The sequence below is a fragment of the Microcaecilia unicolor genome, chromosome 5 (genome assembly GCF_901765095.1).
Source record: "Microcaecilia unicolor chromosome 5, aMicUni1.1, whole genome shotgun sequence".
NCBI classification, from domain to species: domain Eukaryota; kingdom Metazoa; phylum Chordata; class Amphibia; order Gymnophiona; family Siphonopidae; genus Microcaecilia; species Microcaecilia unicolor.
The window spans coordinates 7,166,052-7,179,264 of NC_044035.1; the positions used below are offsets into that span (position 1 = coordinate 7,166,052).

The 13,213-nt window shown below is 46.2% G+C and overlaps 1 protein-coding gene across 2 annotated transcripts in view; it reads left to right on the forward strand.

Moving 5' to 3' along the window:
* Positions 1-13,213, forward strand: part of FAM204A (family with sequence similarity 204 member A) — a 127,518-nt gene that overhangs the window by 65,207 nt on the left and 49,098 nt on the right. For both annotated transcript variants that reach the window (XR_003942080.1, XM_030202633.1), the window contains exon 5: positions 8,194-8,293. Coding sequence is in view for 1 of the 2 variants with exons in the window: in XM_030202633.1 (XP_030058493.1) it covers positions 8,194-8,293 (100 nt within the window). In the remaining variant the exon portion in view is untranslated. The remainder of the gene's footprint in view (positions 1-8,193; positions 8,294-13,213) is intronic.

Below are 13,213 nucleotides of genomic sequence, written 5' to 3' on the forward strand. Positions count from 1 at the left end.
GACCTTCTACATTTCTCTTCTTCAGGAGGGATTTGAACAGGGCCTAGTCCTGAACTCTCTCTCAAGGTTCAGGTGGTAGCTTTGGACTGTTTTTGAGGACCACTGGGGGAAAGCAGCTAGCGTTACTGCCTGATGTCCTCCGATTCTTGGGGAGGTGTTGTTTAAATAGTTTTGGCCTCTGCTTTTGACTGATGTTGCCCAAGTGGGATCTTGCTTTAGTGTTGAGCTTGCTGGCAGGGACTTTCTTTGAGCCCCTCAGGTTGATGTCCCTGAAATATCTTTCCTTGATGGCAGCTTTTCTGGTAGCCATCTTCTCAGCACTTAAGATTTCTGAGCTTCAGGCTCTTTCTTGTGTGATCCTTATTTGTCTTTTACAGTTGATGCTGTCTTCTTGTGTATGGTGCTCTCCTTTCTCCCAAATGTGGTGTCTCCTTACCCACTTTCCTGAGGAAGCAGACTATTTGCTTCGTTAATTGGATGTATGCAGATTGCTGATGAAGTTTCTGGTGGTGACCAGTGAGTTCAGGAAGTCTGACCATCTGTACTGCTCATGAGCAGCACAAATGGGAGGCAGTGTCTAAATCATTGATTACTTGCTGCATCAAGGGGGCCACAGAGGCTGCCTGTATATTGGTGAATAAGGTAGGTCCGTTGGGCCTACAGGTCCACTCTGCTTCCTGGGCAGAGGCATAGACAATCTTTCTGGAGGACATCTGCTGTTTGGCTACTTGGTCCTCCATTCTTTTGTGAAGCATTATAAAATAAATCTGAGGGCCAGAGGCGAGAGTGCCTTTGGCAGAGCAGTGGTGCAGGGAACTTTGTCTTTCTCCCATCTAGATATATCAGCTTTGGTGTGGACTGGTGTAGCTGAACAAAGGAAGGAGACATTTAGTCTTATCTGTTAATTTCCTTTCCTTGAGTCCTGCTAGACCATTTCCCCTCCCCCTCCCCCTCCCCAGTCTGGAAAACTAGAGGGTTGGGAGTGCCATGCCAACTTCTGTGTTCTCTCAAAAAACAAAAAAAAAAATTGTAAAGGAAAAGAAGCTGATTTTGGGTTCTTAGAACTGGTTTCAGTTGACCCCTTTGGGGTTTGGTTTCGTTTAGGCTTTGTTAGATGTGTAATGACTAGTTCCAGGCTGCACCTGCTGCTATACCAGTGAGTTCACCAGAATATGTGTGTGTTTTTCTGCCGTTATCTACTGGTTGGAGGATATAGCCCACTGGTGTCTAGCAGGACTCAAGAAAAGGAAATTAACAGGTTAAACTAAATTTCTACTTTTTTGAAGATGAAGTTGGCAAAGCTCCCAGAAGAGATGATCTGCAGTGTGTAAATTTTAACCTTACATTTATAAGGATAATGCAGTAAAATCCTGGCCCCTTTGGAAGCTATTTCTTTTCTCAAAGGCAACATTTTTACTGCCTTAGCTGTGTAGCCAAAGATATACACAAAAAATAGTTAACTCAATTTCTGAAAGGAAATCCTAAAGATCTAGTCTCACTAAGGGTCTTAGAGAAAGGTAATGAGTCGAGCTCAAAGCTTTGAATTCTGAGGATTCTGGCACCTGTGATAAATTGAGTACCAAGTACACTTTATCTTCAGGCTGTTGAAGTTTTATTGCATTCAGTGAATTTATTGAATTTATAGTCCACCTATCAATCTAAGTACGCAGAACATTAAGCATCCAATTACATCAGTCAATAGTAAATTAAATTTGCGGATATACATTCTTACAAAAAAATCTGTAAACATTGAACTAGTATAAGAGTGATGCATGTTTGAAGGCTCATGTAATTTGCAGTTTTATATATACTTTTCTTTTTCAACATTGTTGCTTCTTGATGAATTTCTCTATTTGGCATCACATGGCTCGTGTCGGGTATTGAAACATATTGGGATATGTTGGCATTGCCAGAAGAAATGTAAGATTGCCAGTGAGTGACTTGAGTAGATTGTGATACACCAGCTCTGCTGGGAGTCCGAAGTTTGAGAGATGGAGGATGACCTGTGGATGTTTAGATGCAACTGTTGCTGGAGATGGTCACATGTTTCAGAGTTGGAGGTTGTTTAGATGGGTCGTCTTGGGGGGAGGGGGATGCTAGGCGATCCAAAAAGGAGGAAACTCTTGGTGCACTGCGTTGTAAAGTAAGGTGTGTTACCTTATTTTGTTTGTTCTCTCTTGTTCTCTAAGGTGTGCCTTTTACCAGATCTGTTGGTCTGAGAGCTTTTAACATTATACAGACAAACTAAAGACTTGTCTTATGAGTATGGGAAGGGAAGAGAGCTTGGTAACTCTTCTGCCGTTTGTAGTAAAGATTCTTACTGGAGTTTGTGTATGGGTGGTACTTAATCTTGTTCTAGTCCTGACACAGAACACTCCTTATTGATAATGTCTGGGCTGCGGCGTTGAAAAGCCGAGTGGTCCTGAAATAGTGAATACACCACCGGTGGACGTGTCTCCAAAGGCGCCATGGTCTAAAGGGAGATGCCTCTTAGTGTGTGTTGTCATGGGATTTGTAAAGAGCAGCACCTGTTTGGATTGGTCTGTTGTAATTCCTTAGGGAAAGGTGTTAAGGGGTTAGGTCGCGAGAAACGATTTTTTACTTTGCTTTTCTGAGTCAAAAGCACTCGACATATCAAATTTCAATAGAATAACCCTTCCACCTAAAGTAACCTCCTTCCTGAGCTGTGATTATAAGGGTCGTTATTACAGTCTCTGTGCTATAACTCAGTCTGAAGCTCGCATGAGGGGTCTCTCAACATGGGCATAGCCTGCAAGATCTTTTGAGAATGGGGTGCTCCCTCGGTAGATCTTTTTGCCACTCATCTCGACATCAAAGTTCCCCAGTTCTGTTTCAGGCTCAGATCACATGACAGGCTAGTGTCAGATGCCTTTTTCCTACGTGTTTTATCATTCCCACCTTAAGTAATTCCCTTATCCCTTATTTGTCCTGTTTGTCTGTCTTGATTAGACTGTAAAGTCTGTCGAGCAGGGACTGTCTCTTACGTGTTCAAGTGTACAGCGCTTTGTACGTCTAGTAGCTCTATAGAAATGATAAATAGTAGTAGTAGGATAAGGGCGGACTAGAAAAAAACCAATCTAATCTAAAACTAGATATTTAATTCTGGTAACCGACATGACCCGTCATTGAATATATGGGAATACAACCAGTGGTGGACATGAAAATGTTGACTTCCGCCATCTGAATTACCACCTTTCTGTCAAAGCGTTTACATTTATTATGTGCAGGTACTTTTCTCTGGCCCAAGTGGGGCGATGGACAAATATGCCACATCATTCGCTGTCAACAAAACTCGATTTGATGACTGAATGAACATAAATTACCAGAGGGGTCTGTTATCGTTTACTTCTGTCTTTCCAAACTGTTGCTGACACTGTTAAACAAGCCTTGTCCCGTTATTGTATCCCTCAAAACTCTAGTCAATGACTTTTTCTGTGTATACTTCCGTGGTCTCGCGGGGCTGCATAAAATTCAGATTGCCCACCCCTGGATTATGTATTAATTCGGTGTATTTTGGATGCATGCAGTTGTGTGCATTGTCTCTGTGATAATCCCCAAAAGGTATTCCACAGAAGTGCACAAAGGTCAGTTCATGAAAACAAGTGAACTCGCACAGAAAATGTGCCCTAATGTTACCATAAGAAAGTGGAAACTCTCTGAAAGGCCCAGTTGTGCTAAGTGTTCTTTTAATAAATTTAAATCCCTTTTAAAGATTCATTTTGGTTTATGGGATCACTTTATTTGCTTACAGAGCCTATGTCAACCTTTAACACTGACTCCCTCTTTTACTTATGGTGTAAATGATACCCTGTCCTTTCTATATTATTTTATTGATGGCTTTTTGGATTGTATATCGCTATGATCTGTAGAATGATTGCAATGTCTCCGTGATGTAGAAAGTTTGAGTTTTATTAGGTTGGTTATCCTTGGTGATAGTAGATATGTGTAGACTTCTTGTTTCTCAAAATTTCTTGTGAATTTGCTTTGTAAATTATGTAAAATTGTATAAATCAGAAAAAGAGATAACTGCCTTGGAAAAGAAACTTGAGGCCTGGGGCCCTGTTTACAAAGGCAAGCTAGCGTTCATTAGCCTGCACGGAGAGAGTAGTGGATGCTTGGAATGCCCTCCCGCGAGGTGGTGGAAATGAAAACGGTAACGGAATTCAAACATGCGTGGGATAAGCATAAAGGAATCCTGTGCCGAAGGAATGGATCCTCAGGAGCTTAGTCAAGATTGGGAGGCGGGGCTGGTGGGTGGGAGGCGGGGATAGTGCTGGGCAGACTTGTACGGTCTGTGCCAGAGCCGGTGGTTGGGAGGCAGGGCTGGTGGTGGGGAGGTGAGGATAGTGCTGGGCAGACTTATACGGTCTGTGCCTGTGCCAGAGCCGGTGGTTGGGAGGTGGGGCTGGTGGTTGGGAGGCGGGGATAGTGCTGGGCAGACTTATACGGTCTGTGCCAGAGCCGGTGGTGGGAAGCAGGACTGGTGGTTGGGAGGCAGGGATAGTGCTGGACAGACTTATATGGTCTGTGCCAGAGCCAGTGGTTGGGAGGTGGGGATAGTGCTGGGCAGACTTATACGGTCCGTGCCAGAGCCGGTGGTTGGGAGGCGGGGATAGTGCTGGGCAGACTTATACGGTCTGTGCCAGAGCCGGTGGTTGGGAGGCGGGGCTGGTGGTTGGGAGGCGGGGATAGTGCTGGCCAGTCTTATACGGTCTGTGCCAGAGCCGGTGGTTGGGAGGCGGGGCTGGTGGTTGGGAGGCGGGGATAGTGCTGGGCAGACTTATACGGTCTGTGCCAGAGCCGGTGGTTGGGAGGCGGGGCTGGTGGTTGGGAGGCGAGGATAGTGCTGGGCAGACTTATACGGTCTGTGCCAGAGCCGGTGGTTGGGAGGCGGGGCTGGTGGTTGGGAGGCGGGGATAGTGCTGGGCAGACTTATACGGTCTGTGCCAGAGCCGGTGGTTGGGAGGCGGGGCTGGTGGTTGGGAGGCGGGGATAGTGCTGGGCAGTCTTATACGGTCTGTGCCAGAGCTGGTGGTTGGGAGGCGGGGCTGTTGGTTGGGAGGCGGGGATAGTGCTGGGCAGACTTATACGGTCTGTGCCAGAGCCGGTGGTTGGGAGGTGGGGCTGGTGGTTGGGAGGCGAGGATAGTGCTGGGCAGACTTATACGGTCTGTGCCAGAGCCGGTGGTTGGGAGGCGGGGCTGGTGGTTGGGAGGCGGGGATAGTGCTGGGCAGACTTATACGGTCTGTGCCAGAGCCGGTGGTTGGGAGGCGGGGATAGTGCTGGGCAGACTTATACGGTCTGTGTCAGAGCCTGTGGTTGGGAGGCAGGGCTGGTGGTTGGGAGGTGAGGATAGTGCTGGGCAGACTTATACGGTCTGTGCCAGAGCCGGTGGTTGGGAGGAGGGGCTGGTGGTTGGGAGGCGGGGATAGTGCTGGGCAGACTTGTACGGTCTGTGCCAGAGCCGGTGGTTGGGAGGCAGGGCTGGTGGTTGGGAGGTGAGGATAGTGCTGGGCAGACTTATACGGTCTGTGCCAGAGCCGGTGGTTGGGAGGAGGGGCTGGTGGTTGGGAGGCGGGGATAGTGCTGGGCAGACTTATACGGTCTGTGCCAGAGCCGGTGGTTGGGAGGCGGGGATAGTGCTGGGCAGACTTATACTGTCTGTGCCCTGAAGAGCACAGGTACAAATCAAAGTAGGGTATACACAAAAAGCAAGAAATATGAGTTATCTTGTTGGGCAGACTGGATGGACCATGCAGGTCTTTTTCTGCCGTCATCTACTATGTTACTATGTTATATGTGTAGACGCACACAATATTCCTATGGGTGCGTCAGGGGCAGACTGAGGGTGGTCTGGGTACTCCGCCCGGCCGCTGCTTGACAACCCCCCCTGCCGCCACAGCTGCTGCCCCTGCCACTGCTGCTCCGGTCCTGCCTGAGGGGTTCTGGTGGTCTTGGTAGCCTCTGCAGGGGGAGGGGGCATTTTCTTTCCTGCCTGCTGCACTGCCACTATTCTCCTGCCTGCCAGTGCTGCTGTGTTTTCAAAATGGTGGCCGAGACTTCCCACAGTGGTCTTGACAGTCATCTCGTGAGACTTCTGCAGGCAGTCTCGGCTGCCGTTTTTAAAATACGGTGGTGCCAGGTTGGGGGGGGGGGGGGGAATTGTGGCAGCCCAGCGGGCCAGGCAAGAAAGAACATGTTCTGCGCTAGACATCCGGGCAGAGCCTCTGGGCCCTCGGGCACTGCCTGGTTGCCTGAATGGTCAGTCTGCCCCTGGGGTGTGAACACAGCATACACTAGCATGCCTTTGTAAACAGGGCCCCTAGGTTTCTTGATTGAGAGACAAAAGTAACGGCCCAGGAGCTGAGCAAGATTGAGACCATATCTCTGCCAGAAGCAGTGTGTTCATGTAGCCTCAGCTTCCCTTAAAGGGGAGTTATAGTTCTTTTGCAGATTAGCTGTTCTGTATCTTAGATGTGAGTGTATGTGTGTACCATTTGTTGTTTTGTGACCTGTCAGTCCTGTGTGCTTCCAGTGACACTGGTAGCCAGTTTCTGGGACGTAAAACTGACTTGTTGCCTCATTGTGCATGTTCATCAGGTCCTTAGGTTATAACATGGCGTGTAGCTCTCCTCAGTAGAAGCAGAAATACTGTCGTTTCTTTGGTCTAGAGTAGGCTTTCTCATTACATTTAGCAAATTCAGTGAATGATAACCAAGTCTTTACTGTCTTTTCTTCTCATGGAGCTGAGCATCTTCATTGCAATCCCTTGGAGTGGAGGAGTAGCCTAGTGGTTAGTGCAGTGGACTTTGATCCTGGGGAACTGAGTTCGATTTCCCCTGCAGCTCCTTGTGACTCTGGGCAAGTCAATTAACCCTCCATTGCCCCTGGTACAAAATAAGTACCTTGAGGAGTGGCCTAGTGGTTAGGGTGGTGGACTTTGGTCCTGAGGAACTGAGTTTGATTCCCGGCACAGGCAGCTCCTTGTGACTCTGGGCAAGTCACTTAACCCTCCATTGCCTGCCGCATTGAGCCTGCCATGAGTGGAAAACCGCGGGGTACAAATGTAACAAAAAAAAAAACAAACGTTTTGAATGTAGTTGCAAAAACCTCAGAAAGGCGGTATATCAAGTCCCATTTCCCTTTCCCTATTGGAGATTCTACATGGAATGTTGCTACTCCACTAGCAACATTCCATGTAGAAGCCTGCCCTTGCAGATAAGTAACGCGGCCGCGCAGGCTTCTGTTTCTGCGAGTCTGACGTCCTGCACATATGTGCAGGACGTCAGACTCACAGAAAGAGAAGCCTGCGCGGCCGCATTGCTGATCTGCAAGGGCAGGCTTCTAGACGGACTGTTGCTAGTGGAGGAGTAGCCTAGTGGTTAGTGCAGTGGACTTTGATCCTGGGGAACTGAGTTCAATTCCCACTGCAGCTCCTTGTGACTCTGGGCAAGTCACTTAACCCTTCATTGCCCCTGGTACAAAATAAGTACCTGAATATATGTAAACCGCTTTGAATGTAGTTGCAAAAACCACAGAAAGGCAGTATATAACATAAAGGAATCCTGTTCCGAGGGAATGGATCCTCAGAAGCTTAGCTGAGATAAGGTGGCAGAGCTGGTGGTGGGAGGCAGGGCTGGTGGTTGGGCGGCGAGGATATTGCTGGGCAGACTTGTACGGTTTGTGCCCTGAAAATGACAGATACAAATCAAAGTAAGGTATGCACAAAAAGTAGCACATATGAGTTTATGTTGTTGGGCAGACTGGATGGACCATGCAGGTCTTTTTCTGCCGTCATCTACTACTATTTTACTATCAAGTCCCATTTCCCTTTCCCAATCATCTGCCATACTTAGCTGAGCCAGTCATTCTGTTTCAGACTGCAGTTTCTGTTCAGTCAGCAGGCACTAAAAGAGATGTGTGAAAGTTGAGTTTCTTTTAATTGCTGGGTTAACAGTTGCCTTCAGTGGAACTAGCCCAGCCACACCTGTATCTAACAGCTGGATTGTGTGTCAGTACATCTGTTAATTTAACTAGAAGCCCCCTCCCCCCACCCAGTGCCATATAATATCATCTGAGGTCCCCAAGCAGATGAGACTATTGTAAGGGAGCCGCTGCTGAAATTCATCGCTTCTCTGCTGTGCTAATGGACAACTTGGTTTTATTTTCCAGCCAAGAGCCACCAAAAGAGAGTCCTCTGGATGAGCTCAAACAGTTCTTTGGTATAAATGACAAATTTGAACCACCCGTGACTGCCAAGAAACTTCAAAAGGTGATTCTGATGCTGTAGTAATGATTTTCTGATGTGATAACCATTTGAAGATTAAATGTACATTATTGAGGTTGATTACAACAGCAAGGAGAAATCGGTGGGTGGGGGTGGCTGTATCCCATAGCCTGATCTCTGCAACACAACAAAACTAAAGAACGTAATGGACATAACACAACTCTTCCGTTGTACGATTCCCTAGTGTGGACAGATAAGGACCAGAATTATAGAGCACCGCAGTTGAATGAGTCACCTATTCACAATAAAAATCATTGTTTTAATTAATTTATACGTCTGCCCAATTGTTTGAATAGAGCCTATTTTTGTTTTCGCTTTATCTTACCACAACATCACCCTGTATTTGTTCACACCGGAGCCTGCAAAGGCCTCTCCGGTACTATGTAAGCCACATTGAGCCTACAAATAGGTGGGAAAATGTGGGATACAAATGCAACAAATAAATACATAAATAAAATAGTTTCTTGGCACTTTTGTTGGGTTTTTAATGTGGCTTATTCTCTTATATAAAATTTAAGTCTTACTGTAATGGCAGAAACCAGCCAGTTCATTTGTATATTCTTGCTGCTGCATCACTGGCCTTAAATATTTAATTTAAAAGCTTGTGTGGGTCAGAGACTTCCCCCTGCCAGAAACGATGTTCAATAAAACACTATCCAATCAATATTCAAAGTGGTTTAAGTGGCCAGGAGAGGCTCCGGGCCGATTAAATTGCCCTGTGCACTTAACCTGTCAGTGCTGCTGAGCATCGCCACAGACCACTAAAGCGAAAGCCGGCTACTTTGTGGATGGTCCGGGGGCTGAGTCAGTTCAACAGTCCACTGCCTAAGTTAGGTGGCCAAATCGGATCACATAAAGCACAGTCCTTTCTTTGTGCAGTGTTGCTTAGGTGGTTAAGTGTGATATTAAGAGCTAGCTGGCTGCATAAACCTGGCTATTCAGGTCCGGTGCCCAGACATGGCATTGAATATCCAGGAATAACTCCGGCAGTGGCTAAGGAAATTCTCACCGCCGCCAGCTGAATATCTATCCCTATCATGCAGTTAAATTCCATGATTAGTACTCAGTCATCACACATCCAAGAATATACATTACAGGCAAAAATCACAGTCCTAAACCTACAAAAGTAAAACATAAATAATCGTACATAAAACCCAAGCCTTTTAGTGCCTCGCCTGATCTGAGGTGAAAAGCCATACTGGGTCAGACCAAAGATCCGCCAAGCTTGTTTCCAGCAGTAGCCAATCCAGATCACAATTAAGTAACTGGCTTCTTATGCTACATACTCCCAGGTCTATCTTAACAGTCTATTGACTTTTTCTCCCTCCACCAAATCTTTTTCACACTCAGCTGTGCTAACTCCTTTCTACCACCTCCACGAGCAATGACTGCCAAATCTTAACTATGCATTCAGTGAAATTTTCTCCTACTTGCTTTAAATGTACTGTTTTGTAACCTCATGGCCTGTCCTCTAGTCTTTGAATTTCTGAAAGAGTGCTCAATCAATTTGCATTTCATAAGTTTAATTTTCTGAAAAAAAAAAAAGATAACAGATTATTAATGTCATCAAAGAGCTTTAAATCTTGCTGAAATGCAATAGAAAGATCCAGATTTGTGACACTCAATCCAAACACGTCTTATACTTGATCTAAAGGAGTGCATAAATTGTTCTTGAATTCCGCCATGAGCATGGAGAAGTCCTCTGAATTTGGAATCTTGAGTTAAAGCTTGCTACTTGGAAAATCACTCAAAAAAAGATTCCTATATCTGCAAATACCAGTCAAGAATCTTCCAGGGAAAGGTCATCAGCTTTTCGGTTTTATGACCCCAAGATTCTAGTTACCCAAGGGGTCTGCCTTACATTAGTCAATGCAGACTGAGTAACCCTTCAGGTTCCCAGGCTTACAGCGTAGCCACTTACTGAGTTCCTGCAAAAGCATGAGGAAAAGCTGCTGTCATCAACACCAGCCAAAATGCTGACAAAGTATATACCTGCCAGCTCAGAATCTCCTACGCCCAGGAGGAGGCACATAGACACACTTTCTGTGCAACACCATCAGTGTAGTATTAACTTCTTAATTTGAGTCCCTCCCCCCCCCAACACTGCAAAAGACATGTTCAGTGCAGAACAGCCTGACTCTGTAGTACATTGTGTAACAGCCTACACCTTCTTTGACAGTGTTAGTTTCAGTGGCAGATTAATCATATCTTTGGTATTTCTCCAGTTTCCAGAGCATTTCTGTTCTTTTGCACAAAACAAAACAACAACAACAACAACAAAAAATTGTGATTTTTTTTTGTGGAGGGTATTTCAAGAAGTTGTCTGAAGTTCCTTTGCCACCACGGGCCAAGGAGCCCCTCTCTCAGCACAGAGACACTCATTCAGATCCCCGTGTCCTTCTATTCTGTACTTCAGACTCCAAAGATGAGCCTGCACCTTTGCTTCCTCCCTTCTTTCCAAACCCATTCCTATCTAGTGTAGAGGGTCTCCTAGATCTTTTCAGTATCCAGCCACCCTCTCCAGAGAATGAGGAGGAGGGTTGTACAGGAATTCTGACTTTCAGCTACCACCACTGAAGAATAAACCTCCATATGAGGACTTTTCATAGCCAAAATTTGTCCACAGAATGGTCAGAGCAGGAAATGGAACCAAGACGTGACATTTTTGGCCTTCTAAAATAGAGGGACTCCCCAAATGACTGTCGCTTTACCTGTTTATGGCCTGCACAAAGACCAACAGCACTCCTGGTTATCACAATGTGTATTTGGGATCTCCCACTATGGATATACCCATATTCCAATTCATCCTCTTCACAAGAAGTACCTCAGGCATACCCTTCAATCCAGCATTTCCAGTACAAAGTCCTGCCCTTTGGACTGTTGGGCCCCCAGAATATTTTCAGAATATCTTAATGGCTGCTGTCCATCTTCCCAAAAAAGGGTATTTGGTACTCCCAAAGATTACTGGCTAATAGTGGCTCAGCCATAGTCACAGACCTTAACACTCCTGAAGAAAATAATTGCTCTTCAATATTTGGAATTTCTTACCAACTTTCAGAAGGCCACTGTACATCCAACCAACATACTATCCAGTCCAAAGCTTTTCTTCCAGAAGACAGGATTCAGAGTAATGGCCCATTTTCATGCCAGCCAGTCAGCACCCAAAGTCTCAGCTGGCATGTATTTTACAGATGCTAGGGGCACATGACCGCAGCTGTTTGTCGTTCCCTTAGCCTATTTAAAAATGCAGTGTCCACAATGGGATCTCAAATTTCAATGAGATCAATGCTTCCAACCTCTTTTCTTGATGCTTCACCATTCCTCTTAACCTTATCTGCACTTTATAATACAGTGGTGGACTCAAACTCGGTGTAGCACTTTGCACCATGGGAGTATCAGTCTTGAATACAGATGCCTTGAACCAAGGTGGGGATCTCATCTCAACAATCAACATTCACAGGAAATGTGGCCAAGATATGTCAACTCTTCATGTCAATCACTTGGAACTCAGAGCTAACCTTCCATGCCTTGCAAGTTTTTCTTCACCATTTTTAAGACTCCTGTGTACTTATTCAGAAAGATAATCAAGTGGCAGTGTTGTATATGGTCATATGGTCTCTCAAACATCACCCCCTCCACCGCATACCTTTTAAATAGCAGATTTTCATCGACAGCGAGCAGCAACTAATACACACTGCTGCCCCCACAGCCTTCCCTCTGATGTAACTTCCAGTTTCCGCATAGGCGGGAACACATCAGAGGGAAGGCTGTGGGGCTGGTGCGAGCAGTATGTATCAGTCACTGCTCACTGCAGTCATTTGGTATTCACAAGGTATGAGGGACAGTTGTTGGGAGTTTTCGGCTGGTGGGGCTTGGGGAATCCCTGCCAGCCACATCATAGATGTGCTGCTACTGGGTGGGCCTGGGCCCACCTGAGCCCACCCTTGGCTACGCCACTGTGCTATGCAGACATCCCATATTGGCACCTTTTTTACTAGGAAAAATGGAACTGTTGAAGGTGACAGTGGTTGCTCACCTCAAGCTGAATAGCAAATAATTTCAGGTGAAACTCTCCCGTACTCCCTGAATGATGAGTACAAGAAAACCTTCACTAGCACACCTGTCTTTCGGCAGCAGTTCTAAACATCCTGCTTTTTGGCAGTGTGTGTGTCTAGGAAAGCTTTGGATCTGACTTGCTGGGGAACCGGTGAAGTGGCAGGATGCCAGACTGGAGGTTTTGGAGGGAGATAAGATCTGAGAGCAGAGGATACACTCTGGTAATTGACATGGTTCACATCAGCAGGGAGCAGACACTTCACATTGTGCTTCGAAAGGCTCCGGGGATTGAAGAGATGTGCTAAATCTGGAGATAAAATTTTGTATTACAGCAGGCTTAAACCAGGCTGTGTAATGTTTTATTTATTACTCCAGTGTTCACTGTGCACATGAGGTGCAGCTTCTACAGTATTATTGCAGGGCAACTTAACCTTAGTGTGGAGGGTTGTGTGGGAATAAAACTGATGTAGTGTCCCATTGGAATGGTTACGCTTCCTGGGAACGAATTTCTCTCTAAGTTCTTAAGAATGAGAGGAAGCCTTTTTCCAAAGTAGAAAGGGAATTTCCTGGGGATGGAATGGAGAAGTTCCTGTGTGATCCAGAGGCCACTCTTCTTCCATGAGCTGCTGTTTTTGGGAGGACCAGCAGAGCAGACAATGAGTTGCATGTCGAGTGGCTTTCAATTTGAGCATCACCCAGTGTCTGTGTGACCGGACAGGGGGTGGGGGAGGAGGAGGAGGGGTTGAAGGTTTTGCTTGGATAGGTCTTGATGACTTTGTTTTGCAGTAAGGCACTGTGTTTGGGGGTTAGCCGTGAAGTAAAGGTTGATATGCAGTGGATGGGAGTTGG